The sequence below is a fragment of the Myodes glareolus genome, chromosome 1 (assembly GCF_982192425.1).
Source record: "Myodes glareolus chromosome 1, mMyoGla1.1, whole genome shotgun sequence".
Taxonomy (NCBI): domain Eukaryota; kingdom Metazoa; phylum Chordata; class Mammalia; order Rodentia; family Cricetidae; genus Myodes; species Myodes glareolus.
The window spans coordinates 15,089,484-15,112,065 of record NC_142026.1 but is presented as its reverse complement, the minus strand read 5'-3'; the positions used below and the strand labels follow the sequence as shown (position 1 = coordinate 15,112,065).

Here is a 22,582-nt window from a genome sequence, read left to right as displayed (position 1 = left end):
AGGGTATCTGGCCCTGTATAGAATAGATGTTAATAATTTGCATATTAATGGAAATTCTGCAATTTTTTTCTTTAGAGTCCATGCATTTGAAGATGGTCAATGAAGATATTGCAGAATTTGAAAAAGCAATTTATAAGAAAGATTAGCATATGGATGAATTATGTATAATATTCACTTGCTGAATGATCTAGAGCTCAGAGCTTTCTAATTCCTGTAAAGCCTCCCCTGCTTTTGGCACACTCTGTCTAAGCAAATAGACAACAGACAGCCTGGAGGCCCCTGGAGCTTCCCTGTTCAGAGAATTAAGTAGAACAGTTGCTAGAATGGGTCACATTGGATCTCTGGCTGTCCTACTATTTCTCCCGGGACTATTCCTTGGCCCTCTCATTCCGTCATTCTTCTTCAAGTTCATATGACCCCAGCATATTTGTATGCAATGAAATATATCTGAAAACAACCTCGTTTAAAAGAATAAATCCATTAAGGAGCTGAGAACTTTCTGGCGTGAAATGAAAAATATTGATTGCTTCCTACCTGTTAGCAATGAAATCCCATCCAGTTAATTAACCTGCTCAGCGATAAAGTTTATTTTTGCCCTTCACCTTCATTCCAAATCTTTAAAGCCATTAAAACAAGTACCTGGTCAATGAATAAATCTTCTCACGGAGAGGCATTTGGAGCCTTCTGCAGTTTGACGCCAATCACCTGACTGTCTTTACTTTTAACTACTTGCCTCCAAGCGCCTTCCACCCTAACCGAATGGAAGAGCTGACGTGTTGTGTTCCTGCTGCCAAGAATTGCTTTCTTCTCCTGAACTCTTTCTCCTTTTTTCTACATCTTTTAACTTTAACATCAGTTTGGATGTCATTTCCTGAAAAAGGCTTTCCCAGAACTCTGGCACTGATCCCCACCTCCTCCAACTTCTTCCCACCTCTCCTAATTGCTGCTAAACTGTAGGTATTACCTCCCTATCCTCAACACTCCTAAGACTCTTTATACTTGGATCTACTTTTGTGTGCCTTAAATTTTGAGTGTGCATGTATTTCTGGTAGGAGACTCTTGAGGATGCAGTTCTAACCAATTCATTTCTGTATTCCCGTATCTTCCAACACCATTCCTTACCTATGACTGGTGTTCAGTCAATGTTTTCTGAATGTTTTAAATGGAGATCCATTGATTTAACATTTCCTTTATGGCTGTTTTTCCTCTTGAGGCTCGTGATTCAACACTAACATAGAGGGAGTCTAATTCAGTGAGATGTTTTTCAGGACGCGTATTACATTCTAAACAGAATTCACAAGGTTCTGTCTTTCTATAGACAATGCAGTTGTGTTCCCGCCCCCATCATTAGCAGCTTTCTGTTTACAGATAGCTTTCACGTGCAATGGCAGGGTGGAACAAAACAGTCTGAACACAGGTTCCAAATCTCTCTGAGACACGGCTTTTCTGTCCCCTGCCCCAGTTTACGACACAACACAATTGGAATTAGCATCTCATGGGTATAAAACCTTAAAGCTCCATTTTAGATGTGACAGGCACTCTCACATCTGATGGGACAAACATAGTTTTACTGGAAAAAAAAAGCCATTGACCCATTCAGTCCTTTCCCGGATCACCTGCTGGACTTTGGGTGCTGCTGATGAAAATACAAGTACTGGTCCATACAAGGAACTCTAAGCCATATGGAGGGAGACAAACATGTGATGGGATCAGTTTTACAGAGAGTGACCTGCACAGTGCCAGAGGCAGGTAGACGCAGGGCCATGTAGAGTACAGATGCTTTCAAATAGTTCATTTTGCAGCAGTGTCCTTGCAGGTATCAATCATTCAGGCATTATTTGATGGTTATTAAAAGCAGTGGCACTCTTTTTTATTCCATTTATTTATTTATTTATTTATTGCATGTGTGCCTGTGGGGAAGCATGTGTATGCCATGGTACACACATGGAGGTCAGAGAACTTGCAGGAGTTACACCTCCCCTTTCACCAGGGATCCCAGGGATCAAACTCAGGTTGGTCAGGCTTGGTGCTGAGCACTTCCACCCACTGAAATGTCTTGCAGGCCCGGCATAATTTTCAAATACTGACTCTGAGCAGGATCTCAGCATTCATGTCAGCTGCTGGGGCATGATTTAGCCAAGCAGCCACGCTTGGTTGGTTGACCAAGACCTAGATATCGGCCTGTGCTCCCTAGGGCTCAAGGGGATGAATCATTCAGAGACATCTGCAAAAGGGCAGTTTTCTTCTGATTCTCTGAGCTGAGCTTCATGCCAATGGTATTTTGGCGTGGCGATCTTACTTTCTACTCTGACTATAGCTTCAGAATATCTAAATACATTAGCGTAATTAGCTCAGCTGTGCGGATGACTCACTGGAGTGTGGTCTTTAAGTCTGTGACCCTGGAGGAGTGGCGGGGGTGGGGAGAAATTCTAAATTATAAACGTCCAAAGTCTGCAGTTGTAAACACCGCTGAGTATTTGTGCAGCCTGTTTTTGGTTTCCTTCTCTTTGGGGCTCTTTGCATTTAGGGATACCCTTCTGCTCATCAGAAATTCCCCCAGAAGGATGGATAGGGTAATACAAGTCAGAAGAAGAAAAGGTAGAGGAAACTAAAATCAATTTCAAATTTCTTCTCGCTGGTGGCCCAGTGGAAGACTTGGATGGGGGGGGGGGAATAAGGGATATAGATTAGCATGAGGCTGTATTATTGCTCTGGATTCTTATGACTCACAGCTGAAAGAACATGATGGCTTGAAGATTGTGGTGATGGCGGCTGTAAGTCACTAACAAATATGTTCCTCATCTCAAGCCATCGAGTCAGGCTTACGGGATCAATATGAAACCAAAACACAGCAGAGAATGGTCGGGGAGGAAGGAAAGTAGGGATAGAGGGATAAAGGGAGAGAGAGAGAGAGAGAGAGAGAGAGAGAGAGAGAGAGAGAGAGAAAGAGCCTTTCCCATTGCAGTTTAAATTCTAGAAGGTGAAATTGTTTGAAAGTTTAAAGCCCTTTTCTCATGAGGTCTTAGTCACGAGAGATTTAATCAGCAGGTACCCGCGTCGATATGGAAGTCACAAAACTTTGTCTTTTCCAAAGCTTACAAAGTGACATCCACTTTAAGTGCTTTCAATGAAGAGCACCATGGATTCCGGTTAAGAGGCAACTGTATCGGGTGTATACGAGCTGAGGGAAGTGGTGAGAGGGTACAGTGAGCAGCGAGCCAGCAGGGAGCCTACGAATAGTACTGTCCACCCGAATCCTTTCCAGCTGGGGGAAGACGTGGGAGTGAGTGCCCGCATCACTCTACCATCCAAGTTCCCATTCTGCCTCTTTTACTCTTCACTGCCTCCTCCCTCCTCTCCTAAATCCCTCCTTCTCTTCGTTACCTCCCTTTCCCCTGGTTCCTCCCCATCCTTTTTCTTCAAACGGTTCTCTCTCCTCTGGCTCGCTCTCTTCTGGTCTCTTTCGCTCTCATCTCCTTTCCCTCCTCCATCCCCCAGCAGCGTCTGCGTCAGGCCCCCACTAGCGTGACGCGCGGGGTCTGGGTGGGAGCTGTCCACTCACCCAGGTGCTGAACGAAGCGGCGGCTTCACTGACCGCGCGAGTGGAAGTAGCTGGGTGCCTGCTCCGCTCCAAGAAGCTTGTTTCCAGTCCTCGGACCGTCAGTCTACTGCCCCGGCACCTCCCTTCCAGCACCACCCCTTTGGGAACTGAGCCAGGGGGGCAGCAGTAGCGGCGGCGGGTGCTGAGCAACGGCGGAAGACAACACCTGGCAGCAGGCTGGAATCTGATTTGCTTCCTTTTCGGCTTTTCAAAGAGATATATTTATATACGGTTCTGGGGAGTCTCCAGGACCAAGCTGGAGCCAAGTGCCGTCTGCCTGACCATCTCGGCCACACCGTCTCTATTCCCCCTCCCCACCTTCGGCTCACACCGCAAACAAGCCTTACGCCCGTGCATCTGCGAGGAGAGGTAGCAACAGCAGCGAGCCCAGCCAGCCAGAGGCAGCCGGAGGAGGGAGGGGCGGCGTGGGGGTGGGAGCAGAGAGCGGGCCGAGGCCGCCCTAGGTGGGGGAGCGGGGGCAGAGCAGCCGACAGGACCTGGCAGCCGCCCTCCTCCGCCCCCACCCGCCAGAAGCACTCTTTCCTGATTATCTGAGAACTGAATTGTCCATTAGTATTTTTTTTTTTTATTCTCCCCATCACTTCCCCACCGCCCCTACTCCCCACGCCTGCCTTGTCTCTGGTTGCATGGCAGCACTGCCCGGGAGCGGGGGCTCAGGGCCAGCCCCCCGGGAAGGAAGAGGAGGAGGATCATGAAGCCTGGAGTCGCGACCGCGCTGGACCGCGGGCAGCAGTCAGAGGACCAGCAGGAGCAGCTCCCGCCCGGGAGACACCAGGACGCCGACCAGCAGTCGCTTCTGTCGCCACAGCAGCAGCGCCGGTCGCGTGCAGACCCAGAGCAGGAGGACGAGGACAGCGACCCAGAAGAGGACGAGGAGGAGGAGAAAGCGAGGCCACTTTCCAGCTTGGACCTGCCTATCTTCCAGCTCTCGAACCTCGCCCGAAGGGACCTTTGATGGAACCAAGGGGAGGGGCCTCCGATTTACAGACTGCAGCTGGAGTGGGCTGGGGGCTGAGGTCATGTAACTATTCCTTTCTCCTCTCCCCTCCCCACGCCCCTCGTCTCTACCTCTTTTCTCTACTCCATCACCTTCCCTCTCCCAAGCACACCCCTCCACTATTCAGGACCTTAGGCTCTGGAAGCAAGCAGCCTTTGGAGGGTTAAGGATCTTTTTTCCCTACATCCTTTCCTGGTCCACCGCCCTATACCCCACCTCTTCTGTGTAGCCTTTTGGCTGCATAGGCAAAGCACAAGCTCTTTGCCCAATTTCACCTGCAATTGGTTCCCCCGTTCCTCTCTTAAAAGCAACTCTGGTGCTACTGGGGGTTAATTGCTCCAGTTTTTTGCCCAAGAGAATTAGAACTTCTCCGAACCTTCTTTGCATCCCCCACCCCACCCCACCTTCCCCCAACCGCTTCTTACTACCTGAGGAAGCTTACCTTTTCTCTTTCACGTGCAGTCCTGGATTCTTCACCGAGCTGGTTTCCCTAAGCCCAGATCTAGCTGCTCCAAATTTGATTTATAATCTTCTCCACCCTTTTTATATAAAGGAGATTTACCACAGCCTAGAGATTTAAGAAGAACCTAGCAATCTTTTCCTTGGGAACTTTTAACAAGTAGACATTGGTCCTACGTCCCAGTCTTGATGCTTCTTCTATTGCCCCTATTCTGGGGTCAAAGACAGAAAGGAGACGACAGCCAGAGCTAAGTCTGAGGTTGGGGTGGGGCTGCCAGGACAAGAAAAACTTTTTTTTTTACTTTGCGTTTTTTCTTAGGAGCGTTCAGAATCATCGGCTCTCAGTTGTCAGTCTAGGAGGTAATTTACTTGCTGCTTGGAGGGGTTGTAAGAAGAGCCAATAAGAAAGGAGGTTCGTCTTTAACACAGAAACACTGTGGACCCCAAGCCCCACCCTATCCACCTCTTCGAAGACTCCAGCTGCCCCTCTCCAGTCCTCTGCTTCCCTGTCACATGCTCATGCCCCTGGGTGGGCTGCTGTGGTGCTGCTGCTGTGGCTGCTACTGCTGTGGATTGTGCACCCCAGCTCCCCAGATGTTGCGCCACCAGGGTCTCCTCAAGTGCCGCTGCCGAATGCTCTTCAATGACCTGAAGGTTTTCTTACTGAGGCGCCCCCCTCCAGCGCCCCTGCCCATGCACGGTGACCCCCAGCTCCCTGGTGTGGCGGCCAACAACAACACCCTGCCGGCTCTGGGTGCCGGGGGGTGGGCAGGCTGGAGGGGCCCTCGAGAAGCCGTGGGAAGGGAGACCCCTCCTCTGCCACCTCCACCACCTTTGCCTCCTGTGGAAGATGACTGGGATGGCCCAGCCACAGGGCCACCTGCCTCCCTGCTCAGCAGTGCTTCCTCTGATGAATTCTGTAAGGAGAAAGCTGAGGACAGCTACTCTCTAGGAAGTAGCTTGGACAGTGGTATGAGGACTCCCCTCTGCCGCATCTGTTTCCAGGGACCAGAACAGGTGAGTCCTTTCCTTTTCCCCTGCTTTGGTGTGTGGTATCTCCAGGCCATGAAGATCGCCACTTAACTGTTTGCCCCAGGGAACTATTATGCTGTTTCGAGTGTCAGAGACTTACTGTTTAGAGTTTCTCAGTGATGTTTTGATGAAGCTTGACCAATAGGTGCCTGAAGGAGCCTGTTCGATAACTAGCTCAGTTGCACTTGGATTTTGCACCCTCCCCCAAAGCAAGTCTCTTCAATCCCATCCCCAAACTTCCCTAAGCACTCAGAACAGAAGATCCAGAAGCAATGAAGTGGAGAGATTCAGAGGGACCTTCATGTTCGTTGCTAAAAAACACTTTTAGCTGGTTTCTTGCTAGTAATGCCCTCAACCCATATTCACCTCTAATTCATATTTCTTCCTTTCCCAAAATTGTGCCAAGATTATGCTCTCCCTTCCCAGTCTGTCTGTCTGTTTGTTTCCTTTGAGGCTACCTCAGTTTGCCAAGACACTTTTTGGTGATCTTGAATTTTCCCTGTGTTGGAATCAGATACTTTAAGCCAGAGTGAGTTTAAGGGACATTGGGAAAGAATCTTGCCAAATCTATTCCCCTTCCCTTACACTTTCCCTATTCATGGCATGGGACAGAGATTTTTTTCAAGTGAGGCAGGGTCTCTCTTTCTTATCTATTCAGATTTCTACAGACAACCCTCTCATTATTCCATTTGTCTAGTCTTCACAACACTGGATGGATGTGCTAATCCACAACAGTTCTGAATTGTGAAAACACATAGTGAAGAATTTCAGGAAGAAAAGACTCTCCTGGAGATCAGGTCTCCTTAGTGATGGAGGAGCGGCAGCGTTTGATAGGGCTGTGGGCAGGGTTCTGTGGTCACCTCAGTGACCTCGTCAGCAGTCTCTTGAAGTGGAGAGATCCTGGGTGGTCTTGAATTGGTGTCAGTAGAGTAGGGTGCCCCCTTCTTGCTATCTCTATGAGACAGACACAGGCTTAGCTGATGTTTTCATTCATTTTTTTTCCCCTCTTGGCTCTGAATGGGCAAAGCACTTAGGGACTGGTGATGCCTGGGGCTACAGCCTAGGCATTGTGAAAGGAAGTGATGAAGAAGGGTCTCTGAGAGAATAAGGGTTGGGCTCCTCCATTTATGATTGTGGTTACCTGAAGCAGCAAACGAAATGCTAGTGGCTCAGGAGGTCTTCTAGCACATTGCTCCATTGCCAATACCGAACTTCTATGGAAGGTGTGTGGGTCTGTGGTTAATAGCAAAGATGAGTCTCAATTGGGTCAGGATTTGTCTCATTCAGGGAACTCAGCTTTTCCAAAACATAGAGTGATTTTGCTTATTAACTTCCAAAACTATTTCTTCCTTTCCCCATATGGGCTGGCGCATGTGTGCGTATCACAGGGGCTATTGGAAGTGTGCCTTCTGGCAAGAGCTCTCTTGTCTCTAGAAAACAGCAAGTCTTGGAACGTGTGCTGAGATAATATTTCACCTGCTGTGAAATATTCTTCAAATAACTTTATGCCTCTAGGCCTCCATTCCAATTTCCACGAGATAGCACTTACTTTCCATATTCTTCCTTTGTAGGAGAGCCTAGAAGTGTGAAAATACCTTGTAAGGGATTAACATATTATTAACATGTTTTTCGATCATGGAAAAGCTGCATTTTATTGGAGAAAGGAAACAAAGGGGGATCATTAGTAATACCCTAAAATGCCCTCTTGTGACCCAAGGGCTGACCAAGGGCTGGGAACATCTGCTGCTGTCCGTCATCCTTCCTGTGTGTTCTAAATAAAACACTGAATAAAAAAGCTACCATCACTACAGGAATGGGTTCTCTTATTATGTGGGAGGGGCTGGGTCTTCACTGTGATGGGGCCAAATCAAGCCCTTCTTAAAAATGACTATCATGGGTCAGGCGGTGGTGGCGCACACCTTTAATCCCAGCACTTGGGAGGCAGAAGCAGGCGGATCTCTGAGTTCGAGCCCAGCCTAGTCTACTGAGCGAGTTCTGGTACAGCCAAGGCTATACAGGGAAATCATGTCTTGCAGAAAGAAAGAAAGAAAAAAAACAATGATTATCGTGTTTGGGAGGGTTTACTTGTTGTAGGAGCCGAGAGGTTTTCCTGGGATCGTGCTACAGTGATAGCAAGAGAAATGGAAGTTGTTATGTTGAACATGGTTTCCCAGTTCTCACTTTTACTTACAGAATTTCAATGAGGAAGGAAGACAAAGGAGAGAAGCTGGGGCACTCGAGAGAAAGAGGAAAGAGGAGAGGTGGAGACAGAGAAGGTTTAGGTGGAGATTTCTGTGTTTAAGGATCTGTTCAGACAGACAGACAGACAGACAGACAGACAGACAGAGATCACTGTCAAGCAGTTGTCTCTCCCTGGTCTAGGAGAGGAGTGATCTGCAACCTGAATAGCTGAATGGCTTGGTTTTTTTTTTAACCCTGCCCAAACAAAGGAACCAAAAACTTGCTCTCCCACATACCACAATCTCACTCGTCACTACTCCAGGATCCAAAAGATTGATAAAAATAAAGATGTGGTCTCCTCCTGCAAAGTGCTTACAGTAACACAGTGAAGGGCTCCAGGGAGATTCATTTAGGTTCACATTCGCAGGTTTCCACAAAGGACTTTGCATCCATTCACTCGTGTGTGCTTATTTGATGGTTAAAAGCCACAGGGTGCTATGGCTCCAGGACTAAGCCTCCCTAAATGAACAAAAGCAGATGAGATCTCTGCTGTCTTGAAGCTGGCCTTCGGGATGGGGGGGGGAATATTAAGGGGAAATGGGCAAATGAACTAGTAGATAAGCGAGGTGGTTGCAGATTGAGAACCACAGTGAAAACAAGTAAGACAAGACCATGCACAAAACTGAGTTCATCATGAATGAAAAGAAGGGACAAGATAGTCCATCCACATTCGATAGGATAAGCAGGGAGAGCCTTCCTAAGAATGCCACATCCACATTCGATAGGGCAAGCAGGGAGAGCCTTACTAAGAATGCCCCAATCCACGCTGGAACCTAAATGATGAGGCGGACCCAGCAGGGTACACATCTGGGGAAAGCATTCTCTCTGCATGAAACAATAAACTCAAAAATCCAAACGTGAGCAGACTTAGAATGTTTGCAAAACAGAAGAGGAGTTCTGGGAGGAGAAGGAAGGATGGGGTATGAAGAAATGCTTTGAGAACCTGTTGACTACATTCTAGAAAGTTCCTGAGTAGCTATTCCATTCTCCTCTCAGCCATTCGTTCATGTAAGACTGAGTTCAAAGACCCCCGGGAGTGTGCAGCAAGGGCATTTGCATCTCCCCTTACCTTCTACTCCTGGCTAATGTCTAACCCTCCCAGAAGAACAGTGCACTGTGGTTGGTATGGTGAGGCTGCCTGGGGTCAGATGGTCCTAATTGGAATGATGAACTAGTTAGAAGGCCTAACTGTGCCTCAGATTCCTCATTTGTATGATAACAACAGTCCCTGCTTTGTAGGATGACTCTGAACACTAAGTCAGTCAACACTACAGCAGCAGCCGTGGCAGTGTTCTGTTATGGTTATTATTCTCTCCAATGCAAGACATTGCATTGTGCAGGTGTGCCCCAGCGCACAGGCTAGCAGGACGGCTGGTGCCGTCGTGGATGGCTTCTCTTACACACAGAATGCTCTAGGCACAGAGTGCGGTTCCTCTGTTTCCAACACCAAAATCTTTATTAAGAGCCAACTAGGCCTGCTGCTTTGCTGAGCAGGGGCTAGAGACACACACGTTAGATGTTGCCCGGCCTTCTAGGATGTCACAATCTAACCCAGACATCACAGGACCTGACAGAGATCAAGAACACACAGAGGATGAGCCTGAGTGAATCTCGTTATTATCTGAACAAGAAAGAGGCAGGTTTAAAAACAGCCAGTGGGTTGGATAGCTATTCCGAAAGAGAGGTATGGAGGATGGTGGGGGGAGGGATTTGCTACTTTTCCCCCAATTAGTCAGGAAAGGCTTCTCTGTTGCCACTGAAGACCAAGTGAGAGGAAACGGATTCCGGCTGAAAGGTTGAGGCTAGGTAGAAAGCAGCAGAAAGGATGTGAGAAAAGTGTGGCTTCACAAAGAGAAAAAACCACCTGCCAGGCTGGGAAGCTGTGGGATGCCTGGGGGTGGGGGGGCTCGGGGCTAAGGATGCAGTCTAGAGCAGGGTCGGGAGTAGGCACACACATTGAATTTAATGAAAAGTAGGGAACCAGTCTAGAGGAATTTAGCAGACTTGAGTGCCTTTCTTGTTCTTCTGGGGCTGGCTTCCTGAGGGCTTTGTTCATAGGGAATGGGAATAACAAGGAAGGTTTTAGTCAGTGTGGTGGGTTATTCAACCATAGAATAAAGGCTTTACAAGGTTCAGAGGAACCTGCACGCTGCATGGAGAACTCTGGGAATGGAGAGCCGGAAGAGCAGTAATGCCCAGGTGATGCATTTGCTCTTCTGGGAACCGCAGTTTGATTTTATATTCCCTTGTGTACTTGCTTTATCAGTACCTCTCTGGGCAATGAACAAACCCATACCTAAAGCTTATGAATCTTAGACAAAGATGATAATAGCAGCTCGCACAGTGTAGGTTGGAATATCTACAAGCAATAAAGCCATCTAAACAGACTGTTAAATATAGCTCTATCCTCTCAACCTGACTACCGTGTATTCAAAGTAAGTAGGAGAATGAGTTTGAATTTATAAATTTTAGATTTGTCTGAATTCTGCATTGGCCGATGGAGATATCCACAGACCACTCTGATTCTCTCGTCCAAGCTCTGTCCATACCATTTGCTGAACGGTGGTTTCTTCCCATAGTTCTCTAGCCTAGGATGGAAGTTTACAGACCTGAAGAAAGTCCTCCAGGTCTTAGGGGCAGGCTCATCTCCATCTGGGCAAGAACTCCAGGGTACCAGGTAACTGGAGCATATTCCAGAAGAGGGACCTGGCTCCTCGTCTTTTCAGACTCTTTCTCTGTTGTCAACTGTGCTTGAGCAGAGAATAGCTATTAACTTCTAAAGCCAAGGACTTGCCTGGGTCCAAGGGAGGCATCAGGAAAAAACTGTAAGATCCCAGGAGAAAGCGACCTGTGTGTGCTTTTTCTCTCACCAGGTCTTTAGATCTTAGCCCAGTGCCTGGTACTCACTTCAGTGCTCTAAATTAAGTGATGAGATGTTTGCTTGAGTGGTCAAGATAATTGAAAAAGAGAGAGAAGAGAGAGAGAGAGAGAGAGAGAGAGAGAGAGAGAGAGAGAGAATGTTTAGGAGAAAAAGTAAAAAAGCCCACTGCCATCCAGTGCTGAGAGTGTGTTGTATGAAAGAAGGGTCATAAAGGGGAGCGCCTTGGCTGGTGAGGGAGCGCCAGGGAAGCCAGTTTGAGCTTTGATACTACCAAGTACATTCTGCCAAAGCTAGGCAAAGATGCCATAGACAACTTTAGAGAGAAATTTTATGGATGTCTGGGGCTAGAGGATGATGCTTTCTTGGCTTGAGAGTTTCAGTTCACAAAGAACATTGTTGGTGGGGTGGGGTGGGGCAGAAGGATTTCTTAAATCCAAGCAAAAAGAAATGACACCCTATCCTGCAAGGCTTATCTAATGTTGGGACATCTTGTCTCCGTAAGCAGAGTATTCAAATGTGCCCTTGAGAAATAAATGGACTTTGTCATGTGTTTATAGGAACCCCAAATTCTTGGTAGTCCTATGATTGTGGCTTTTCACCATGCACTTACCAGGGTAGGGAGCAAGCTCTTCGTGGCCGGTTTAGGCAAGACACCACCACGGACTGAAAAATGCAGGTTTCTACTCAAAAAGGTGGCCACTATCTTCAGTTTTTCCATTGCTGCCTTTTAGTTTCTACTTCCATTAAAAGTTCCTACTTCAGCTTCTACGGGTCCCACTAAAACTGCAAGCTCCAAGGACCCTTTCTTCATCTTAATGTTTGGAAGACAACAATGCAATACTAAGTGTGAACACTCGTAAGAATCTGACCCTACACACTAAAGATCTAAGAACATGACAACCTGTCATGAGTTAGGGTATAGCCCCCTTTCCACTGGTGTGTCTCAGACATTTAAGGCTGTAGTTGGAGCCCAGCAAAACCCCAGCATGCACATGTTTAGATGGGGAGTCTCTGCTCAGCTGCTCCCACTTCCATGTTGCCTGACTCGGCTGAACTCTATCCTCTCTCCCCCCGGGGTCAGAAACGCTCTACCTCAGTCATCCTGATCCATGTCCACCACCATCATGACCTTGATTGATTTTTATCGAGCAGTGTTCTGTGCTTGGCAGCAACTGTTAAATTAAAAAAAAAAAAAAGAAAAGACCCTTTACCTGGACTCTGAGTCCCCAGAAGCTGGGACCAGACCAAGCAGACAGAGTGGCAAGCAGAGAAGGGCAGAGGAAATCCTCACCCGGTGCATATCAGCGAGCTCCTCACCCGGTGCATATCAGCAAGCTGTTTGCCTTCCAGCCAACACTGAACTCGTGTCCTGGAATATCTGGGGTAGGGTGAATGTGCTTCTAAATGACGTTGACTCCTACAGGAGAATACTATTCCTGTCCGGTGTGATCTTGCGCCTTAGGATCGTGTCCAGGACAGAAATTTTATTGCAGTAGCAGCCTGTCTTTAACACTTTTCCAACGTTGTTACTCTCCCTTGTAAACAAAAAGTGAAGGCATCAGACTCGGAGCCTCTGGCTACGCTCCAATATCTAAATAGAACTTTGGATTATTTTGTTCATATCTGTCTATTATTTTTAATAGTCTTTTCATTAGCACAATGTTAACAGTAAAACAGCGCAGGAAGTTCAGAGAGTTCCCACGCACTCCCAGTCTTCCTGCCGCCAACATCTCCCGCCCGAGAGGTATGTTTGTTACAACCGATTAACCAATATTAACCTCATTATTACCCAGAGTCCATCAGGGTTTGCATTAGCTCTGTCTGTTCCAAGGGTTCCATCCTGATAGGGGAGTTCAGCCAATCACATTCTGTTTTTGGGGTGTGCCGCCCTCAGGCTAAAGCCTGCCTATAAACCTAGCAACCGTGCTCCGCTAGCTCTCTCTTTCGCCTGGCTCCTGCGCCTGGACGGATCGTTCGAATTCTGGTGTAAGCCGTTGTAAGTCTTACTTCTGTTTATTAAAGCTGTATATTTTGTATTAAGATAGTCTGGGGATTTTTCATTACCAATCGCCCTGCGGCATCACTATCCACCGCTCCGCCCATGTTCACCTCCACCATTATAGTCAGGCAGAATGGCTTCACTGCCCTATAGCTCCTCTTTGCTCCTCTTCTCAGTCATTCACTTCTCCCACCCACACAGTCTGACCTTTTACAGAATGTCAGGGGGTTAGGGTTACACAGCAGATAGCTCTTTTAGTTTAACTTGTTTACTTAGTAATATGCATTCACATTCCCTGCATGCCCTTTTAGGGGTGTGTGTGTGTGTGTGTGTGTGTGTGTGTGTGTATGTGTGTGTGCGTGTGTGCACTCGTGTGTGGGTGCGTGCAGCACTTTTTAGTACTCGGTAATATTTCGTTGAACGGAAGTTCCACAGTTTAGTTTTCTGTGGTAAATGGCACTGGCTTGCATTTATGGAAGTGGTACAAAGCCATCTTTAGAGTAAATGCATTGAACTAAAGATGTGAGATAATTAAAAATAAATGAAAATTTTGAAGAAAATAATAGAGGTGGATTACATATACGATATCCATGCCTGAAGTCTGAATAATGCTCCCCTGGGCTTCACACCTTGTCGTAGTGACATTTTATCGTGTCTATGAAGAAAGATTTGCCCGGAGAGACGGTCTTGCTGTGAAGAGTGCCGGCTGCTCTTCCAGAGGACCCAAGTTCGATTCCCAGCACCCACAGGGTGGCTCACAACTGTCTGTAACTCCAGTTCCAAAGAATCCAATGCCCTCTTCTGGCCTCCATGTGCACGACATACATGTGCTGCTTTGCCATGTGCAGACAAAACACCCGTACTTGTATTTAACAACACCAATACACGCTAAAAATACAAATAAATACACCTTTAAAAAAGGAAAGAAGGGTTTATCATCCTTCACAGTTTGAGGTTGCAACCCATCTTGAAGGGGAAGGCGTGGCCGAGCTTTCTTATCTCTGAGTGAATCAGGAAGAAAGAGGGAATGTAGGGGTGTGGGAGTATAGGGAAGTGGGGAGGATACCTGTGCTCTGCTGGTTTACTTCCCTACTGCCCCTTTCCCCTTGTTCATGAAACGGTGATATCCACATTTGGTGTGGTTCTTTCCTCCCCATCACACCTCTCCAGACACAACTCATAGCCATACCCCAAGGGGTGGCTCCTAGAAGATTCTAAGTCCGGTCAAGTTGATAACCATCATCCACTTTAAAATCAGTTCTGAAGCCTTCATGGGCACTAAAAGGACCTCGGGAAGGGGACGGAATGCAGAGCTTGCGGCCATGGTCTGCGTATGTTGTCAGAGATTCTACAGTTTAAACCCTAAGGTTCTTGCTTTCCTCCCTCCCGCCGTCCCTCCGTCCCTCCGTTCCTCCCTCCCTCTCTCCTTTCTTTCTTTCTTTCCTTCCTCCTTTCTTTCTTTCTTTCTTTCTTTCTTTCTTTCTTTCTTTCTTTCTTTCTTTCCATTCGGTTCCAAGGTGGCTGACTCACTGTGCTCAGAATACTGTATATTAGGAGACAACAATGTGGGAAAAAAGAAATGTAGCCATAGACCTGAAACTCTAGGACAGACAAGGACTAGAGTTTGGGGCACCACATCAGGAGAACGGGACTATTTGGTAAGACACATGACCATGTGTCCGGGAAGGAAATGATATGTCACCCAGGCAGAGCTGGAAGAGATGCCTCATGAGTTTCTCTTTCCCTGCTTCATGGAACTGAAAGCTGCCTGTTTCGGACTGGGCAGCTGCTGAATGGAAAAGTTCATCCCTGTGGGACACTGACGTGAGGGGGCCCTGCTTTTCATGTGCTGCATTAAATCTGTAGGGTTTGTTTTGTTTTTTTTTCTGTTATTCAGTCAATGTAAGTTTCCTGAATACAATCATTAATTCCCACTCCTGGGTTGATGTGCTGCATAATTTCTTGTCAATTTGACACAGACTAGAGTCATCTGAGAGGGAGGGAGACCTCAATGAAGAAAATGCCTCCATTAAATTAGTCTGTAGACAAGCCTATAGGACATTTTCTTAATTAGTGATCAATGGGGGAGGGCCCAGCCCATGTGGGTGACTCCATCCCTGAAATGGCAGTCCTGGGTTCTGTAAGAAAGCAGGCTAAGCAAGCCATGAGGAACAAATCAGTAAGCAGCACCCTTCCATGGCCTCTGTCTGCATCAGCTCCAGCCTCCAGGTTCCTGCTCTGTTTGAGTTCCTGTCTTGACTTCTTTTGATGGCGAACAGTGCTGTGGAAGTGTAAGCTGAATAAACCCTTCCCTCCCCAAGTTGCTTTGGTCCTGGCATTTTGTCCCAGCAAATAGACACCCTGACTAAGACAGCTGTGCTCAGAGAGTGTTTGAAAACTGTCAAACCAGGAGCTTCCCTGGGAAAGTCCAGACATCCCAAGTCAGAGCCACAGACACTAAGCAGCCCCATGCCTCCCAATTCGTTAAGTGTGCCAGCTCAGCGAGACACATTGATTTCTTCTACAACTCGCTGCTGTATCTTGAAGCATGGCTCTGTCTAACAGCCATCCCCCGGATGCCTAAAGGGAAGGTGCTCAGAGCTGGGCGAGTTCTAGAAGCCTCTCCAGTAATAGTGTTTGTCTTGGTAATTGTGGATGTTAGATGCTACTCTCTGGGGCAAATATTGAGAACACAGCCTGCCCCCCACTGTACACTCCAGAAATGCTAGTAGTTAGTGTCGTCATTTCCTCCTTTACAAAAGGAGGCGGAACTAGAGAATACTCAGGCTCCTAGCTCTGCTGTCTTTGTCAGAGCGGCTCTCAACCGTCCTGATGCTGAGACCCTTTGATACAGTTCCTTGTGTTGCAGCGGCCCCTAACCATGAAATTATCTCGCTACTTCATAACTGTAATTTTGCTACTGTTTATGAAGAGTAAGGTAAATATGAGATCTGCAGGATATCTGATGGTAAACCCACCTGTTGAGAGCTCCTGCATTAGAGGGAGGAAGAGTGGTACCCGGGGCTGGTAGAAACCCAGTTTCTCCTTCCACTGGAAGAGAACTGGCTTTATGAAAGGGGGGGATGTACAGTACTTGCCTAGCATGCGCAGGTCTCTGGAATTGATTCCCAGCATGAGGAGGGCTGTGGGAGGGGAAAGAAGGATAGGAGAAAGGAAAAGCTGCTTCAGGACTGGGCACTAAAGATCAAGCTGGGGAAGAATTTAGGACACAAGAAATTAAAGCTGGCCGGGAGGTGGTGATGCACGCCTTTAATCCCAGCACTCGGGAGGCAGAGGCAGGCGAATCTCTGTGAGTTTGAGGCCAGCCTGGTGTACAAGAGCTAGTTCTGGGACAGGCTCCAAAGCCACAGAGAAACCCTGTCTCGAAAACAAACAAACAAAAAGAAATGAAGCTGCTCCACCAACAAGTTCAGAACAGAGTCAAATGTGCTTTTGACAGAATTAGCACGGTGGATAAGATCATAAGACCATCAACTTGACCTTAGACAAAGCACTGAAAAGCTAGACCGTGAAGCTTTCAGAACCAGAATCATCAGTCCCAATGCCGCTGTGCCAGCGTGTGACATTGGCTGAGTCACACTCCAAGTCTTAATTTCCTGCACTGTAGAATAAGAAAGATAATAACAGGGCATCGCTGTGTGCAAAAATTCTCAGCAGAGTGTGTCATACAGAATACAATAACATTGCAAGCACACGATAAAGAGTCTCCAAATGTTGTTATCCGACCTTGCCAGTCTCCATCATTTCCTGCAAGAATTTCCTGAAGAATTTCTTCCTTGGACCAGGTGTGACTGTGGGCTGATGACTTCAGGAAGAGGCGCATATGTATGTAAGGGTATGTGAAACCTAACTTACCCCAGCAACACTTGTTAGCTAAATAAAAATTACCTTAGATATACAAAACATGTTCCAAATCTATAAGGAAGCATCACGGTGAACAAAAATCAAAAATTGTCCTTCAATGTAGAATAAGCTCTTGTTATTAAATAGGCCCAGTGTGAGCTCAGCATATGGTTATGATCATTTGAGGGTGCATGAAACTTTTCAGCATAACACCAGCTCATTTCTTTAAAAAAAAAAACAACTTATTACTTGGAGTTGGAGAGACGGCTCAGTGGTTAAAAACACTGGCTGCTATTCCCGAGGCTTGAGTTCAGTTCCCAGGAACCACACGGTGCCTCACAGCCATCTCTAGTGGGATCTGATGCCCTCTTCCAACATAAAGGTGCTTGTGCAGATAGAACACTCACATATTTTCTCTTTCTTACTTGAAAATTTCACATGTGTTTGTGGTGTAGTTTTGTCCCATCTACCTCGTCCCAACTTCTCCAACTCCCGCCATGTTCCTCCACATCTCACTCCCAACTTCATGTCACCTTTTATTGTCTTAACTAAGTCACTAAGTCCAATCGGTGTTGCCCATATATTCATGGGTATGGGGTCATCCATTGGAAGATGGGCGACCTACCAGAGACGACACCTTCAAAGACAAATGATCTCCCCCCATTAGCCATCAGCTACCAAAGGCTCCTCAGTGAGGGTGAAACCTTGTGAGCTCCTCTCCCATCCATGATAGAATTTTGACTGATTTGATTTGTGCAGGTCTTGTACAGGTCAGCCACGCTATGAGTTCATGAGTGTAATGGCCGCACCATGTCCAGAAGACAGCATTCCACAGCCATCCTTGTCTGCTGGCTCTCACAGTCCTTCTGTCCTCACTGTCACACTGTTCCCTGAGATGCGGGAGGTGGTAGATAGAGCTATCCCATTTGGGGCTTTCTAAAACTTTTTGAATATTTAAGAAGGTCTAAATTAAATAATATTTAAAAAATAGCCGGCTTATACTTTAACAAAGTGTCAAGGTCATTAAAGATGAAGAAGGATGGGGGAATTGTCCTAGACTAACAGAATATATATAGACCAGGCTGATTTCGAACTCACAGAGATCCACCTGCCTCTGCCTCTGCCTCCTGAGTGCTGGCTAGTAGACTCTAAAGAAATGTGAGAATGAAATACGATATGTTCTCAGGTTTGGATTCACAGAGGTGGCTAGTAAAATTAAATTAAAGCATGCAGGTTCAACAATAGCCTTATATCAAGGTTAAATTCCTTTTTATTTTATTTTTAATTAATTAATTAATCTTGGTTTTTCAGGACAGGGTTTCTCTGTGTAGCCCTGGCCATCCTGGAACTCACTCTGTAGACCAGGCTGGTCTTGAACTCACAAAGATTTACCTGCCTCTGCCTCCAGAGGGCTGGGGTTAAAGGTGTGCACCACCACCGCCTGGCAAGGCTAAATTCTTGCTGTTGATTATTGTCCTATGTTCATAGGAGAACCAACTTTGGAGAAGTTGGGTAAATGGTACATGGGAATACTTTGTTCTACTTTTGTGTTTTTACAATAAGATTGAGATTATTTTATAATTAAGATTTAAGAAAATATTTGAGTAGAATAATGTGGGATTCCCCTCTGTATGCTGTGAATATATTTTATTACCATTGGTTAATAAAGAAGCTGCTTCAGTCTATAGCAGGACAGAATATAGCCAGGCTGGAAGAGATAAATAGAGAGAGTAGGCAGAGTAAAAGGGATGCCATGTAGCTGCCAAAAGAGACAGACGTCTAGAACCTTTACCGGTAAGCCACAGTCTTGTGGCGATACACCGATTAATAGAAATGGGCTAATTTAAGATGTAAGAGCTAGTTAGGAATATGCCTAAGCTATTAGACAAACAGTGTTGTAATTAATATAGTTTCTGTGTGATTATTCAGGTCTGGGTGGCTGGGAAACAAATGTACAGTCCCCACTCACAATAAGGGAAGTTTATCAAATGTGAAAATCGTGGGAATTTCCAGAGTAGAAGGGGTGGATTGGTGGCTGTGACATTGACTAGCTCTGTAGCTTTCAGAAAAGTCAATCAATTCCTCTGAATCACAGAGTCCTGTGTCTACAACATGGTGCTAATATAAATAAATAATAGAACTGTGTTGTAAAGTTAAGTAAGAGGACTGGAGGGACGGCTCAGCAGTGAAGATTTCGATCTTCCTGAGAAGCCGAATTTGGTTCCCAGTACCCATGTCCGGTGTTCGCAACTGCCTGTAATTCCGGCTCCAGGCTATCACGCACCCTCTTCTGGTCTTCACAGGTACCATCTGGCATCCCATCTGCACATGTATGTGGTGGACACTGGCCCAGAGCTCTGCACATACATGTACATTAAAATGAATCATAAAAGACAGAAATGAAGACAATGGGTGAAAAACATTCCAGAAAGCTGTTACTGTCCTTCCGCTTCTATCCAAAGTGGATGACGATGTGTGTCTGTCACTCCCTAGGTGTAAGCACCGCGTGCTAAGTGCTTTGGGCTTGACAGGATGGCACCAGAGCGAGGCAGAGTGTTGTGTGGGCAGGAGTTCCCCCACTGCGGGATCTTAAGTACATAAACAGAGTTAATAGCTCCCCGTGTAAACAACACTGGCTGTTATGTGGGGTTCTTCAAGTTTTTAACTTGATACCCCAAAAGGAGCACTTCGGTACACGGAGTGGATGTGGGTTGTATGTTTCCGTTCATCCTGTGGCGATCCCTCCAGGAGCCACAGATTTGAGCCTCCGTGGAGCAATGTTCTACTTTAGAGGGACAGGCTTTCCAGGCCGGAGGCGCTCAGCTCTCTCTAAAGTGTTTGGAAAACAAATAGTGGGGGCAGAGTGAGTGGGGGTAGAAAGGCATCAGTCCCATTGTGTGCCTGCTTGTGGGAGTGGGTGTGTGGAGATATCGGGGTGTGGGCTAGAGTATTTGATGCAGAAGAAAAAGGCCCTGGAGAGGGTTTGTCCATTTGCCTGCTCCTAACTCAGTGCGTCTTTGCATCAAAGAGAGCCCAGAGGCTCTGGTCTTTGCAAGGTCACAATACCTTGTTCTTGCTCCGAAGGAATGTATATCTTGACTTCAAAGGATTTTCATACTCTCCCCATTCCTACAAAGGGCTTTCTCAATATTTAAGTTAATTTTTAGACTTTGTATGAATCAAAGAGCATTTTTTTTCCAACATGATTCCTAGAATCTGCTTCAGAATAGTCCAGCAAGCTCAGGTGAAGCAAGACTGGACATAGGCTGGAGCTTGGCGATGGGTATGTGAGATTTATTACATTCTCTCTACTTTTATGTGTGTTTCATTTTTTCGTAATAAAAGTATATCCTATTGTTTGATTAATAATACGTTATAAAAAGATAAAGCATGATTTTTTTTTAACAAAAATTCAGGTTGAGACAACAAAGGGTACATAGGCTGGCTTTGGGCCCAATAATCTTGAGGACCAGATTAAAAACAGGGAAGAACCAAGCAAGTTCCACTGGTGTTTCTTCAGTTTTGTCCCACGAGTGGACTAAAGTTGATGTCCTCTTAAAAGGCATCTTACCCTTAGGATCATTGTTAAATCTGAAAATATCTTGCCAATCATTTCCTTTATGACCACTGGGTCTGGTAGTGAAGGAAACTGGGCAACCATTGACCGTGAAGACACAGAGTAAACATAACTGGGTGCCAAGCCCTAGGAATGCAGAAGTGAGATGCAGGTCGAGAGTCTAGAATAAAAGGTTTGTGTGCTAAGGTGCAGGCACAGACAATACAGTGACCGCCACAGGCCAGGTTCTGTGAGTTAGGTTCTACGCTAACACTGCATGCAGAGCTAGCAAGGATCCCAGAGAAGCTAGTTGTTGGAGAACAGAGCAGACTAACAGGTAGAAAGGTGACTAGACAGGTGGATGTCATTTCCAAAGCAGAGGCATGATAGATTGCGCGTGACTCTGCTCACCAGAAGCTCCCTCCCACACACACACACAGTTTACCAGAACCCCCTCCCTACAGTTTGACCAATCCTGTATCCTTCCCATTGCCTTCCCATCACGCTGTTAGGCGTTGGGACCCAGTGTAGTTTCCTCCAGAGAGCTGGGTGATTGAATAGGCAGGGTGCAGAGAGGAAAGGCTGCCAAGTCCTTGTTAGTACTAACTAGTTAATACTACCTAGTCTTCTCAGTGCCTGTTTTTGTAGGCTTGATCCTAATAGCCTTGTAATATGAGTGGGTGGTTTGGCTGTATTTAGGCCCACCTATGTTAAAATAGTAACTCCACAAGAACTCTCCTGGTTCATTGAATGGTATTTTTAGTTTAGACCTCTCCAAAGAGTCCAGAAGAGCCCCTGTGAGTCTAAAAGTGTCCACCACCAGTTCATATTTCTGTGGATGGGAAGGGAGAAGAAATTATCTTCCTGAATTCTACAAACAAGAAACCAGGGGCCAGAGAAGTAAGGTAATAGGCTCAGTGCAGTGGTTTAAAAAAAAAAAACAGCTCCCAAAGGAGTGGTACTATTAGGAAATATGGCCTTGTTGGAGTAGGTGTGGCCTTGTTGGAGTAGGTGTGGCCTTGTTGGAGTAGGTGTGGCCTTGTTGGAGTAGGTGTGGTCTTGTTGGAGTAGGTGTGGTCTTGTTGGAGTAGGTGTGGCCTTGTTGGAGTAGGTGTGGTCTTGTTGGAGGAAGTGTGTCTCTATGGAGGTGGAGGCAGGCTTTGAGGTTTTATGTATGTCAAGCCACATGCAGTGTCTCAGACCACTTCCTGTGGAAGGATCAAGATGTAGCAGCTCCTCCTTCACTCTCAGCTCCTTCTCTAGCATCATGATAATGAACTGTAAGTCATCCCAATTAAATGTTCTCTTTTTAAGAGTTGCCATGGTCATGGCATCTCTTCATAGCAATAGAAACCCTAAGACACTCAGGAAAGATGGTGAACAGGATAGTCAGGCTTTCCTCATCTCACTCGGATAGCAGTGGGCATGCGTCCAGGAGGTGGATTCCTCCTACTACATCCTTTTTCCAGCCTTAGATCTAGTCATTCTTCTTATCCTAACACATCAACATATCACTACAAAACCTAGAGCATTGGATGAATAAACTACACCAGGGACAGGACATATATCAAAGCAGCAGAGCATACGGTTAATTTTCTCATTAATCTGAGGCTACTCATAACTTTTATTAGACATTGATCAAAATTTATTTCAATTGGAGGGCTATTGATTAAACTCAGGTTATGAAGTTATAGAAGATACAAGAAGTGAAATTCTCATTTTTCAGACCATCAGTGTCTTGGAGATGCTGGTGGGTGGATTGTACTTAAATCATGCTATCAACCTGTTTGGCCTTTTCCTGTGTGTGTAGAGTAAGCTGTGTAGCTCACCTATAGTATTTACTGAGCAGATGCTTTGTGTTAGAACGACAGAGAATTCTGGAGATCATGCTGAATCAGATCAGAGCTCCTGTCTGCTTGGAACTTCTCTAG

At 46.3% G+C, this 22,582-nt stretch overlaps 1 protein-coding gene and 1 long non-coding RNA gene across 2 annotated transcripts in view; one reads left to right on the top strand and one right to left on the bottom strand.

Moving 5' to 3' along the window:
* Nucleotides 1–3,970, bottom strand: part of LOC146896176 (uncharacterized) — a 32,598-nt gene extending 28,628 nt beyond the window's left edge. Inside the window, exon 1 of the long non-coding RNA XR_015004825.2 lies at nt 3,563–3,970. This is a non-coding gene — a long non-coding RNA (uncharacterized LOC146896176). The remainder of the gene's footprint in view (nt 1–3,562) is intronic.
* Nucleotides 3,971–4,298: 328 nt separating this feature from the next.
* Marchf4 (membrane associated ring-CH-type finger 4) overlaps nt 4,299–22,582 on the top strand; it is a 130,324-nt gene continuing 112,040 nt past the window's right edge. The window contains exon 1 of the mRNA XM_048459322.3: nt 4,299–6,095. Within this exon, the coding sequence (XP_048315279.3) occupies nt 5,592–6,095 (504 nt within the window). The 5' untranslated portion in view covers nt 4,299–5,591. The remainder of the gene's footprint in view (nt 6,096–22,582) is intronic.